Genomic DNA, 14,820 nt, shown 5'->3' with positions numbered 1-14,820 from the left:
ACTCTTTTTATTTACAACATATTGCGCAACTGCAGGGTCTTGAGACACATGCTAACTCGCAAACTAGAGAGCTAGCGACCTAAACGGTAGCCTTCAAGTTATTTCCTTTAAACTTAAATAGCCCAAAACTTACCACTTCCACATGGATAGGGAGGATAACTATTAACAGTTATTTAACCTTTAACATGAACATTAATCAAACGTAATAATTTTTTCTGGGTACATGATACCATACGGCATCCATATCAAACTTGCGCGGGCCACACTAACATTAAACTTTCATATCAAGGCGGGGGCCTCAAACTAGTGTCCTGCGGCCCACATTTGGCCCGCGGGCTGCGTGTTTGAGACCCCTGGTGTAGACAATCATCAATCATTCACACATTCGCACCTATAGATAGTCTTAACCTAACATGCATATTTTTGGGATGTTAGAGCCACTGTGCAGCCCCTGCCCTTCCAATGTAATTATAAAAAGTGAAAATGCAATTTTAATCTTCATAAGTGAAAGCTCCACTAAAAACGCCAGAAGGCAAACAGCAGCCAGTGACATTAATAATATTGTGGCAACATTCAAACACAGCAGCTGAGACAATTAGCTGCAGAGATTCACAGAGCCCCTGAGAGGACAAGCGGGAACACTTTTTTTTTATTGCTGTCACAGACATGCACACAACACTCTCCTCATCCACAGTCCTCACTGGTGAAAAGCATTTTATGCTATATTTTAACACTTTTAAAGTGAAAACATATCATATATGGCAAAATTTTAAACTCGCATATAAGCGAGACCCCATACAGGGGCTATGTTCCGGCACCAGCAGTGAATGGCAAAAATCCATGTGGTCTACGAAAATAGAAAATAGTATAATGACAATAGACACTTGAAAAAGTACCCGATGGACAACCACTTTCCCATGGGACAAAAACGAGTTCCAAACTAACCACATTGATTATTTGTTTTAAAGACAAAATGTCACATTTGGAGTACAAAGAGGAGAAGCTAGGCAGATAATCATTCAATCAGATAATCAATGAGATTGTAGAACCGCTGACATACATAAGTAATTTATCATTTCATACCGGAAAAGTCCTTAACAAAACAGCCAAAGTAGTTCCAAATTTTAGAAATGGAGACAAACATCAATTTACAAACTACCGACCAGTCTCCTTATTACCACAATTCACTAAAATTATCGAGAAGCTATTCAATAACAGATTGGACAAATGTATTGATATGAATTATATGAATTACTAGCAGAAAGTCAGTATGAGTACAGACCTAATATTTCAACCTCCATGGCACTAATTGAAATTACGGAGGAAATCACTAATGCTCAAGACTGTAGAAAGAATCCAGCTGCAGTATTTAGGGATCTGACAAAAGTCTTTGATGCAATCAATCACAACATCCTATAATTACAAAGCAATATTTTAACTGGGAGAACACACATCTGCAAGTTTAAATATTACGTGTGGAGTACCCCAGGGGTCAATACTGAGACCAAAACTTATAAATGACATCAGTAAAGTTACGAAAGACTTAAAGTTGGCATTATTTACGGATGATTCTACTGCCTTTTGTTCAGGAGGAAGCACACAATAGGTCATTAAAATTGTCTCTGGTGAAATATATAGTATAGTATATAGTATAGTATATATAGTATATTTAAAATATAAGTGAATGAATTCAGAAATATAACCTATTTCAAGACTGTGATTGGCTGGCGAACAGTCCAGGGTGTACCCCCCCTCTCGCCCAAAGACAGCTGGGATAGGCTCCAGCACCCCCTGCAACCCACGTGAGGGAAAAGCGCTAGAAAATGAATGAATGAATAACCTATTTCAGTGTGTGGAATCAAACTAGGGAACGGATTGAATAAGGAACTTCAACAACGCACTAGGATGAGCGAATTCAAGAAACAATACAAGCTGACGTTATGTTGTAGTCGTTGTAACTGACTCACCGGCACCCCCGTTGTTTGCAGCCAAGTATTGCAGTCAATTCTGCCTCAGTTGCTTCAAGACAAAGCCATCCATCAACAATATATTCTACACAGTGGACCACATTCTTAACGATCAATCAATTCATCATTATGCCCAGTCCTGCATTTGAGTAGTTTCAGGCTATTATATTTGCGACTTGAAGCGTTGTTAAAGTTTTTGTCTGATGGGCTCGCTCGTTTTAAAGTTTGACCTAGAAAACGCAGCACATTATTATAATGAATAGGCGGTAGTTTTCCATAGGAGAGCAGAAAAGTGACTAAAGACTCGTGTTCAGGCATTTCTGCAGCATCAGTACTGAAGTCACTGACTAATTAATGAGCTGACTCATTTATATACTGTACGTGACTTAGGAGAGCGCCCCAGTGGTGCACTGGGAAGTAGCTTTTGTAATGGCATCAGCTAGAAGCTGTTGTTTTGGAAAACCAAGTCATTATCATCAGTTCAGCTAATTGTTGACAATTAAATCAGTACAGGACTGCACGGTGAATGAGTGGTTAGCACGCAGGCCTCACAGCTAGGAGACCTGCGTTCAATTCCACCCTCGGCCATCTCTGTGTGGAGTTTTTACTAGAGTCCGGGTTCCAAAAACATGCTAGGTTAATTGACGACTCCAAATTGTCCATAGGTATGAATGTGAGTGTGAATGGTTGTTTGTCTATATGTGCCCTGTGATTGGCTGGCCACCAGAGTAGACTTAACTAAGATCTGCTTCTTACTCCTCCTTTTCATGTTGAATTTTGCAAGCCTAAATGTGATGTGGTGGCACGGCGGTCTAGTGGTTAGCCCGCAGACCTCACAGGTAGGAGACCGGGGTTCAATTCCACCCTCGGCCATCTCTGTGTGGAGTTTTTACTGGAGTCCGGGTTCCTCCCACATTCCATAAACATGCTAGGTTAATTGGTGACTCCAAATTGTCCATAGGTATGAATGTGAGTGTGAATGGTTGTTTGTCTATATGTGCCCTGTGATTGGCTGGCGACTGGAGTAGAGTTAACAAAGATCTGCTTCTTACTCCTCCTTTTCATGTTGAATTTTGCAAGCCTAAATGTGATGTGGCGGCACGGTGGTCTAGTGGTTAGCGCGCAGACCTCCCAGCTAGAAGACCAGGGTTCAATTCCACCCTTGGCCATCTCTGTGTGTAGTTTGCATGTTCTCCCCGTGCATGCGTGGGTTTTCTCCGACATTCCAAAAACATGCTAGCTTAATTGGCGACTCCAAATTGTCCATAGGTATGAATGTGAATGTGAATGGTTGTTTGTCTATATGTGCCCTGTGATTGGCTGGTGACCAGAGTAGACTTCACTAAGATCTGCTTCTTACTCCTCCTGTTCATGTTGAATTTTGCAAGCCTAAATGTGATGTTCCTTAATGTAACTGGAAGTGTGTTGCACCACAGCCGCTTTTCCATCAATCCTATCCCCGCTTTCCTCCCTCCTCTCTTCACCTCTTTCCTCTCATCCACATGCATAAAAGCTCACTGGCTGCAAGGTCGCAATGACCTCTAGTGAAGCAGAAAGTGCACAAGGCCTTATGGGAGACGACCCCCACCCGCTCTTTGGTCTATTGTGAATGATGTAGCTAGGGGAGGTTCCAGTTTTAGTAGCATTTGCACATTTTTGTACTACAACATGAACATGAGCTAGGTGAGTTGTTTTTAGGTGAGCATCCATCATGGATATCTCTCCCTGCCCCCCCACAAGAAACCCCCCCCCCCCCCCCACACACTCAAAAGGAGCGTTAACCCCAATTAAAATAGTCCCACACGTTGTGAGGTGCAACCTTCCCAGAGGCAAACACTTAAGTGTGCCACAAGAAAGCGACAAGGGAAGATAGCTCCGTCTAATAAGTAGGAAAAGAGTTCAGAGTGAGGTTATTAGCATGCACAGAAGAGTTGTGTCAGCCTGTGTGTGTGTGTGTGTGTGTTGCCGCAGAGCTCGGCCAAACACCAGCTTGACGACAGCAGCTCGGGAGTAGTGATGCAATAATCTTGTTACCATGGAGACCCAAGGCTCCCAAAAATCCAAGGGCAGTGGAAAGTCACTGTACTGGTTGGCGGGCTGGGACACAGAGACACATAAACCAGCTTATCGCTGCTCTGAGACTTGCTATGCGGCTCTAATGTATTTTTAATGTTACTAAATTAATGTAGGAGGGAAAAGCGATGCCCTTTATTATGTATTTATTTTATGTATATGTGTGCCGACCATTGCGCTTCAATAATACTTAGTGATTCCTGAGTGAATGTGTTTTTATGGAAGTGATTATGGTCTGGTGTCGGTAAGCGGAAAACTCACTACATTGGGCCTTTTTCGTCTGTTTTTGCCGCTGTTCCTGTGTTTTCTGTTTAATATTATTTCCACAATATGCCACAATCATATATAAGCATATATACCACTGGTACAGTATATAGTAGTAGATATTACTGTATTTTTTGAAATGTTATGACAAAAACCTCCACATCCCTGTCACACGTCATCAAAGTAGTTTTGGTTTATTTTAGTTTTGTTGCTCTTCTTTAGCACGCAGGCCTCATAGCTAGGAGACCCGAGTTCAATTCCACCCTCGGCCATCTCTGTGTGGAGTTTGCACGTTCTCCTTGTGCATGCGTGGGTTTTCTCCGGGTACTCCGGTTTCCTCCCACATTCCAAAAACATGCTAGGTTAATTGGCAACTCCAAATTGTCCATAGGTATGAATGTAAGTGTGAATGGTTGTTTGTCTATATGTGCCCTGTGATTGGCTGGCAACCAGTCCAGGGTGTACCCCGCCTCTCCCCCGAAGACAGCTGGAATAGGCTAAAATTTTACTTTATTTTTGTTTTATTGTACAGTGGTTGAATTCTCTTTTGCTCGTGTATGATTGAAAAGGGCTGCACGGCAGACAGGTGGTTAGCGCGCAGGCCTCACAGCTAGGAGACCAGAGTTCAATTCCACACTCGGCCATTTTACTGACCCAGCTCCAGTTTATGTACAGACAAGCACACCTTCGACATGTGTAATCGAAAGCAGTCAATGGAATGGTATGGTAATGAAATTTAAATCATATTGCTTCAAAGCCCATGATGCAGCGTGTTTGTTAAAGAGAAGCACCAGTGTCTTTTTGATGTCGGTGTCTGTATGCGTATCACCCATTAGCATGCAGTCCACCGCTTGGAGGCACGTAGAAAAAAAAAAGAGGCGAGAGGAACAAAAAGCTCCCACAGGGCATCCTCACCTCCTCGTCCTCTTTTTAAATTTCCAACCATCCTCACATACAATAAAGTGTGTGTCCTGTAAATGTGAAGATGTTTATGTGTCAAAGATAAACTGCCTCGACTCCGGAAAAAGATGACGTCCACAGTTGGCCCACTATTAGAAAGCTGACGACGAGCGCTGAGCGGCTAATAGCGGAGGAGTGCTTAATATTCCACGCACATACGCTGGCGCCGCTATAGCATGGTTTAAAAATAGACCGCAGTGCACCCAGCTAAAAGAAGACAGGGGTTGCTGAGGGGAGGATGTGGGGGTGCAGACTGGACGTCGGGAACGCAAACTGAATGGTTTTGACCTCGGCCGTCAATCTGCCTTGTCAGTAAAAAAAATGTGGTAGGTGTAAAGTGATTGCTGATTGGCTTTAAACTCAGTCGATCGAAAACTGACCTTCGCTAACTCAAGCATCTTCTAGTGAATAGCCGTTATTTCAATGAACAGCTAGAATCCCTGACAGCTGGAAGAACATCGAACATCGTGTCGAAAAGATTCATTTCCACTTCAGTGGCTTTTTTATAGTAAAGTCACAAAAACTCATCCAGAATAGGAACTCTTTGCTCTTTCTTTGGCTTTTGTAAGGCCCTACCACAGACGGCCACCCACGATGGTACGGAGGATAAGTGTACTATGATAGCCAAAGAACTTATTGGCACACATGTCCGTCCTGGCTGCTCAGTGCAATGTGGCTACACTTAACATTAGTTGTTGTTTTTGTCTTTGGCAAAAGTATTTTGATAAGACGAACTAAAAATCAATTAAAAACTGTGCTGGTTAGCTAATGTATTCAAGATATTTACATCGCATATGTTTATTTAAGGCTGCACGGTGGTAGAGTGGTTATCGTGCAGGGCTCACAGGAGACCTGACTTCAATTCCACCTTCGAGCATCTCTGTGTGGAGTTTTATTCATATCATACTTGTTCACGGCCTTCTAAATATGTTTTTTGACATGATTAGAGCCCTCTAGACATGCACTAACACCCCTATAGTCACCTTTACACTTGTATGAACCCCATATAGTCGACATAAGAGAAAATTATTCATTTAAGACATAATATAGCATAATATAATATTACATGGGCTGCACAGTGGTTAGTGGTTAGCACGCAGGCCTCACAGCGAGGAGACCCGAGTTCAATTCCACAATTGGCCATCTCTGTGTGGAGTTTGCATGTTCTCCCCGTGCATGCGTGGGTTTTCTCCGGGTACTCCGGTTTCCTCCCACATTCCAAAAACATGCTAGGTTAATTGGCGACTCCAAATTGTCCATAGGTATGAATGTGAGTGTGAATGGTTGTTTGTCTATATGTGCCCTGTGATTGGCTGGCGACCAGTACAGGGTGTACCCCGCCTCTCACCCCAAGACAGCTGGGATAGGCTCCAGCACAAGTACAATAGACTTGGTTCCCTGGGGTTATCACTTACTTCTCCGCAGTTCAATAGAAAGAAATGTAGATGGGAATTCAAAAAATGTATCTTTGGACATATTGCAGCCAAGGGCTCTGTTGGACTTCAGGAAGTTTGCCACCAGCTGCTTATAATTATCTGACTTGTAGTTTCTAAGAAACTCTGATGCAAAAAGTCCATTAAGTCCCTTCATTATCATTCATGAAATTTTTCAGCATGCATTCATTTTGTCCACTTCCAAGAGAGAGATTTCTCCAAATAAAAATATAACATTTGATATGGAAACTCTAGACATATTAAAATGAATGTGCACACATTCTGACAAACTACCATTCTTGCCTTTTTTCCTATTTTGACCCGATACTGTATCTTGGAAACTATAACCAATCTGCACAATCTTACTTTTTCTTTCTTCAGTTACAAACTCCAAAAAGTCAATTGAAAGAAGCATTTACACACATGCCTGTGAAATACTTAACCATACATACACCAGTGTGTACACCACCACGGATGTGTACCGGTGATAGCAAAGCAGATACGTATGGTTATGAGCATAGAAATGATATCAACACTATATTCTCTTATATGGAGCACTTTTGTGCAGTAGAGGAAATTATGCATGAATTGGCCTCACAGTCGTTTAGTGAAGCAAGAAGTGCTGAATTGCAATTTTGTGTTTCTCTTTATATATGTGTGTGTGTGTGTGTGTGTGTGTGCATTGAAGTGACACACAGCATATACAGCACTGCACTGTAAAGGTCTCTGGTGACATTAACACATTTTTGCCATTCTGCTACACACTTGTATAGTGTAATGTTGCTTTTTTCCCTCCCCATTGCCCACTGTACGTTCTGTCTTCCTTCCTAAACCTCCTGTCAAATAGAGGACCTTTGACTAGTATTTTTAAAGCTGGTCCATAAAAGAGGTAGAATGCTCTTGAACTAGTGTTTTTCCTTAAAAACAAAATGTGTTCTTAAACATGCACTCTTAAAAATGCTGGGTTAAAAACAACCTAATATGGGTTGTTTCCCAACCCAGCGCTGGTTAAATATTGGGCCAACCTTGCGTTGGGTTATTTTAACCCAACAAGTTGGGTTGGTTATCTTAACCAATTGGGTTGTTCATATGAGCCAACGCTGGGTTCATATTTACTACACTGCTGGGTTATTTCAACCCAGCAAATTGGGTTGCCAATATACCACATATATATTTTATTTTTATTTTTATTTTTATTTTTATTTTTATTTTTATTTTTATTTTTATTTTTATTTTTATTTTTATTTTTATTTTTATTTTTATTTTTATTTTTATTTTTATTTTTATTTTTATTTTTATTTTTATTTTTATTTTTATTTTTATTTTTATTTTTATTTTTATTTTTATTTGAACATAATGGAAATTCTATATTCAAAGCAATGATTACCATAAAAACACACCCAATAGGGTGGCAATGGCTCGGGTTGTTATCAGGTTATCCAGAAACCTTAAGGTTGGAGGTTCGATCCTTGCTTCCTCCAACTAGTCACTTTTGTTGTGTCCCTGGGCAAGGCACATGACCCATCTTACCTCCAGAGACTGAATATTTGGTGATGTTTCTATCAGCTGTGTCTACACGTGTAGAATACCGCCACCAGTGTGTGACTGTGGAGTGAATGAATGAATTCAATTCATTGAGTACCTTGGACAGCGCTATAAAACCCAATCCACTATTATTATTACAAGAAGTCAGCAACTTTGTATGACTTTTTGGGGCTATAAAATGCTACACCACTGTGCACTACAACCATCTTGGACAAAAGTAATGCACATACACAACAGGGCAGCCATACACTACACACCAATCACTAGGCACACCTCTGTGAAAACACCATTAGTGTGGTGATTAAATATCAGCCGCCCGGCGTGCCTGCAGAGATCATGAATAAGACATGAACGCTGTGTCTGAGCTGAGCAAAAGGCAACACGGCCATCCTCAAGTTCACGTCACAAGTGAACAGAACCACGAGCGAGCATCTCCAATGCTCCTCTGATGTCTTCTACAAGTGCTTGCGTTCCCTTTGAAGAACAGAGAATTCCCTTGTTGGTTTAGAAGCAAGTGATGGATTTCTCTGCCTGTGTGATGCTGAGACATCACAGTCATCTGTGGCACTTTGCTGCTGCAGGGGGGGTCATAGGTTGGAATAGCAAAACATCAGCAGACGACTGAAGAAGAAGAAGCATCCATTTTCCAATCTCCTATTGGAGCTCCTGAGCTAGCCTGTAACTGTAACTGCTCCCATACTGTACATTCGGTGCTGGGATTGACTTCAACATTAAATCATCTTCTCATTATGCCTTCCAAATATGAAGGCAGGGAGATCATCATCAGTAATCCCCCCCCTCTGAATTTTTTTTTTGATAAGACGAACTAAAAATCAATTAAAAACTGTGATGTTAGCTAATGTAAATCAAGATATTTACATCGCATATGTTTATACAAGGCTGCACGGTGAGGAAGTGGTGACCGCACATGGCTCACAGCTAGGAGACCCGAGTTCGATTCCACCTTTTGGCAACTCTGTGTGGAGTTTGCATGTTCTCCCTGTGTATGCGTGGGTTTTCTCCGGGTACTCCGTTTTTTCCTCCCACATTCCAAAAACATGCTAGGTTAATTGGCGACTCCAAATTGTCCATAGGTATGAATGTGAGTGTGAATGGTTGTTTGTCTATGAGCTCCTGAGCTAGCCTGTAACTGTAACTGCTCCCATACAAGGCTGCACGGTGGTGGAGTGGTGCTCGCACATGCCTCACAGCTAGGAGACCCAAGCTTGATTCCACCTTTTCGACCCCCCCCCCCCCCCGATACAAACAGCAAAAATTGGAAATATACAGCAAAATGTAAAGATAAGAAGCTGAAATGATAATCAAACAATATGTATTCATTTTATTAATAAGAAATTCACTTATCACAGTCGGGTCTGGAAACAATTAACAGCGATAAACGAGGGATTACTGTTATAATTTATTTTAAAAAAGCAAACACTACATCAGTGTGTTTTCAAATGTTCCAACGTCCCCCTGAGGTTTTGGTTTGGACACCAGTCCTCGTCTGACTGTGGATGGTTCTACAGGCAGCAGTTTATGCTAAATTTAGGCATTATCATTAATTTAGTGCTGAGGTGAAGGCTGCACAAGCAAAAAAAAAATAAAAAATCTAGGTTAATCTTAACCAGGTTCACAACAGGGAAGCCTGGAGAGACAACAGATCCAATTTGAAGATAAACTATAATACAAGTCTGGAAAAAATGTAGAGTACGTTTTGCCTTTTTTTCCTATAACTTGCTCCCAGTTTGTGTTGTGCAAAAGCATTCACATAAAACAACAAATCTCCTTCCTGCTTCCTGCAGGATGATTTGATGCAGATCTGATCCTTTGCCAGCTGAGTGAGCCACTCGTAATTCTCTCTGCATTAGTGTTATTTCATCATGAATCTTCCTCTCCTCCTCTGATGAATCTCTAGTGGCGCATGGCATGAATATCAATTTAGAGTGTGTGTGACTGGACGGTATAGACACTCCCACTCTTCCCTAGTGGAAGCGAGCTGACAGCAGTATATACGACTCTGCATTCGGGGCAGCTCTGGCAGTGCCCCACCAGCTGCTGCTGTCTTCCTACCGATATATATATATCATATTTAATATACTAGATGAGGGATTTAATTGCTTAATGAATATGTATAAATCAAATCATTTTACATCATCCTGTCTAGCCTTGTGTAAATAAGTTGACCTGGTGATGTTCTTGCTTCAATGGTACAACGGAACCTTGATTAGCATCCTTAATTTAGTATCCTTAATGTCAGACAAAAACCGAATCAAAAGCCAAAAATGTATTTAAGGTTTTACACGATTCAAAATGTATATAAATATATATAAATGATGAATGGAAGGGGAAAAACACATTTAAGGTTACTTTTACCTTTATTGAAGACGTGATTCTTTTGTCCCCACAACCACCACCACCTTCTTGTTTTGCCATGAGTTGCTTCTTGAATTCAATAGTGTTTCTCACCTCAATAACCCAGAATGCAGCCAGAGAATGCTGAGAAACACTATTGAATTTCAGAAATAACTCATTACACAACATGACACAGCATGTCTTTGGGAACAGTAGTCTTCAACCAAGGTACTAAAAGTAACCTTCAATGTTCATTTAGCTCTTTCATTCTTTATTTATATGCATTTAAAAAAATTTATACAAGCAAAACTATCATTTAAAAACTTTAAAAAATATATATTTTGAGAGTCATCTGCTGGTGAAATCATAGAACGGATATGTAGCGTCCGGTTTCGGTTAGCATTTTGTTCGCTTGCTGATGGAATGGATGTTTTCCGGTCAAAAAAAAAAAAATCAAGAATACAGATGGACTCAAACAGTATATTAAGAACACAACATATTGTTTGCTCACCGAAGAATTCATGCAAACTAAGGGAAAATTGCGGCATTTTCTGCATGAACCAAAAAAGACACTAACCGGGGCAGACTCTAAACCAAGGTTCCACTGTATTAGAAGAGCAGTAACATGGAATTTCTCAATGTTACTCAATTTCTCAACTCGTGACTCATACTTATCCCGTTCTATGGGTCCTACAGGGTTATGCTGGAGCCTACATCTGCTGAATTTGGGCGATAGGTGGCATCAACCCTGTTTCATGTTTTTCTTGTCTACGCTATTCATAACATTGCGGATTGGAGCTGACATGTGCTGCAATTGGTACTGAACACATTATCATACGGTTCACCACTTAATGTGTCTCCATCCATGAAGGTCATACCTCTTGTTATTCCCCCGTGATGACAATGTGTGGATTAAATTGAGCTAAATAGGTGACAATTAGGGCATTTAAATCCGCGCTACATTCTCTAAGTTATGCAACAGAAGTCACATTTATGATTAAGGTAAAAACATGTTCACATTGTTTGTTCAAGGTGAAGAAATACCGCCATGGTTATAAACAACCCTGCCACTGTTACTATTTATTTTTCCATTTAGACCAATTGGAAAGCCCATTGTGGAACATTATGGCTTTTTTTTCCCATTATTTCCCACAGAGGGGATAATGGAATATGCCCACAGAGAGATGATCCACCGCAATGGAATCACTTCATAGAAATGAATTTGTTCCCTGCTGTGTTCTGCTGCATGGTAAAAGTGTTAAATAAGCATATTTTGATGGACAGACTTCAGCTTGTGTACTACTAGTTCAGTTATTATAATCCAAAAGAGAGTTGTTACGAGAACCAATTAACCGCGATAAACGAGGGACGCTCTTATTTTATTTTATCTTCTATTTCATGTCTTCTATTTTCATGGTCAACCGTGGAATCAAACTCGGGTCTCCTAGCTGTGTATCCTGCGTGCTAACCACTAGCTCGCCATGCAGCCCCATCCGGTGCACTTGTTGATGATATTTCTATTATTCAGTCTGAAAATTAGTGTGAAAAGAACACACGGTGACATGAAATCACCCTTTCAAGAGTCCCCAGAGTAAAAGCACTTGAAGTTGTCAGCCACTGAAAGGCTTTGCTTTGCTTTTGCAGTCAGACTGTTAGAAATGAGCAAGCAGTGATGGTCTCTGTGTGCTGTCATCATCTCTAATTCAGCTTAAGAGCGGAAGAAATCCCTCAGGGGTGTAAAAAGCCCCCCCCCCAAAAAAAGCGAGAGTGAGAGACCTCCAAACGCCTACACGGGGAGGCCAAGCTAAAAAGACACACTGCAGCTAGATAACACTAATGACTTAACCTCACTTACAAACGCACGTCTCGTCTTCACTCGGGTCAATATGGCATTGATTCTGCTGATACGTCAAGTGCAAGGACTTAGGAGGGGGGATGTTTTAAACACGTTTTGCAAAGACCTGAATGATTCAATGTGCACCATTAACTGCTGTTACCAGAATGCAGAAGTCTCGGGGTGATATTTATACTTATATTTCATCAGCAAATTAGCTCACAACACAACAATAACCAATGAGGCATATACGTATATATATATAGTACCAGTAAGCAAAGGACCAATTAGAAAAGAAACCCCTGCCAACATGAAGCCACTCTTACATCGGTCTGCAGCATGATTTTCTCACTTTTTATACCCTTTTCTTATTGTAGCATGTCAAATACATTATGGGAATAATAAATAATGAATATTGTATGGGGCGGCACGGTGGACTAGTGGTTAACGCGCAGACCTCACAGCTAGGAGACCAGGGTTCAATTCCACCCACATTCCAAAAACATGCTAGGTTAATTGGCGACTCCAAATTGTCCATAGGTATGAATGTGAATGTGAATGGTTGTTTGTCTATATGTGCCCTGTGATTGGCTGGCGACCAGTCCAGGGTGTACCCCGCCTCTCGCCTGAAGACAGCTGGGATAGGCTCCAGCACCCCCGCGACCCTCATGAGGATAAGCAGTAGAAAATGAATGAATGAATTAACTCATTACTAGGCTGCACGTTGCCCAGTGGTTATCGTGCAGGGCTCACATCTAGGAGACCCGAGTTCAATTCCACCCTCTGCCATCTCTGTGTGGAGTTTGCATGTTCTCCCCGTGCATGCGTGGTTTTTCTCCGGGTACTCCGGTTTCCTCCCACATTCCAAAAACATGCTAGGTTAATTGGCGACTCCAAATTGTCCATAGGTATGAATGTGAGTGTGAATGGTTGTTTGTCTATATATGCCCTGTGATTGGCTGGCGACCAGTCCAGGGTGTTTCCCCCGCCTCTCGCCCTAAGACAGCTGGGATAGGCTCCAGCAGCACCCCCCCCCCCCCCCCCCGTGACCCTCGTGAGGAAAAAGCGGTAGAAAATGAATGAATAAATGAATATTGTATGGAAATGTTGTGCTGTGTTATGTGCATTATGGTCTTGCACCGTAAATGTCGACAGTCAATTCCGCTAATGTAGTGTTGTCATACTGCCAAAGTGGTTAAGGAATTAAACTTATGACATTAACGTCCATGTATAATGCTCAAAAGCATTCAATGCATCGCAACTGGATTGTTCAGGTTGTCTTAGAAGATGTTTCTCCTCAAGTCTGTTCTTCTCCATTGATCCATTGACCTCGGAATGGATTATTTCTATTCCCATTCATTCTAATAGGGAAACATGTTCTGAAATACTAATTGTGTTCAACCTTGAGTGTTTATTTGCAACTTTTTTTTGCATTATTATTATTATTAATACATTCACGGATTGGCTGGGAGAGGTCACATGTTTCTGCTGCCTTACATTTGGCCTAAATGGCTAAATATGGTCGCTTCCACTATAAGAGCAATGGTAAGGAGATTCGAATCAGGTGTTTATATTGCAAAGAAACTCAAATAAATGAACAATCCACCTCCTTGGAGATGTTCCAATTAAGATGAAGCAGTTTGTTTTCCTCATGCATTTAAATGAGTGAATAATCAGCGATGCTCATGTGTTTCTCTAACATTGCTGCAGATTCTCCTGACAGGATACCCAGATTGGTGATGTCATTGAGCATCAAGCTCTGTCTGCAGCCCCCCCAAAATCAAAGGGGGTATATGTTGGGGGACGTCTTGCTAGCTGATCACCTCCCCTACCTTTAAAAAAAAAAAAAATAATAAAACTCCACTGACCTGGATGGTGCAGGTGTACTCGGAGTCGTCCAGCAGCCTCACGGTGCAGTTGCATTCTCGGTCCAGACTCCGGATGCTGCTGCTCATCAGTCGGCTCAGCATCTTCCCGCCGGCGGCAGTAGTCTGCGAACCGGACCGGGGACGACGGCGTGGGGTGCATGCATGCAAGTTAACGACGTCCCTGCACCCTGCTCCAACACCTGCTCACAGCCCGGGTCTCCACCGCAGCCCCCGTAGCAAGACTTGTCATGATGAGGTACTGGCTCCGTCCTCTGTGGTCCACGTTCAAGTGTCACCGCACCTTCGCTAACACCGCGATTGAATGGCTCTTTTTCTTCAGCCAATCAGGGCTGGCTGGGATGATGCCTTCTGAATCTTAAATTCACCGCGGTTCTGATGGATAGGATAGGATGGTAACACACACACAGCCAAGCCACTTGTTTGGGCTTTAAAAAAACAGCCATGCACGTGATCACGTCACTAATGGTGTGTTCAGTGACCCTCAAAAGTCCTGATCCTGA

The 14,820-nt window shown here is 41.8% G+C and overlaps 1 protein-coding gene across 1 annotated transcript in view; it reads right to left on the bottom strand.

Annotated features, from left to right (window-relative positions):
• Window positions 1-14,689, bottom strand: part of LOC131139559 (FERM domain-containing protein 5-like) — a 39,789-nt gene extending 25,100 nt beyond the window's left edge. The window contains exon 1 of the mRNA XM_058089265.1: window positions 14,300-14,689. Coding sequence (XP_057945248.1) covers window positions 14,300-14,401 — 102 coding nt within the window. The 5' untranslated portion in view covers window positions 14,402-14,689. The remainder of the gene's footprint in view (window positions 1-14,299) is intronic.
• Between the last annotated feature and the right edge of the window lie 131 nt (window positions 14,690-14,820).

Source organism: Doryrhamphus excisus, chromosome 12, assembly GCF_030265055.1.
Source record: "Doryrhamphus excisus isolate RoL2022-K1 chromosome 12, RoL_Dexc_1.0, whole genome shotgun sequence".
NCBI classification, from domain to species: Eukaryota; Metazoa; Chordata; class Actinopteri; order Syngnathiformes; family Syngnathidae; genus Doryrhamphus; species Doryrhamphus excisus.
This window is presented reverse-complemented; position numbering and strand designations above follow the sequence as displayed.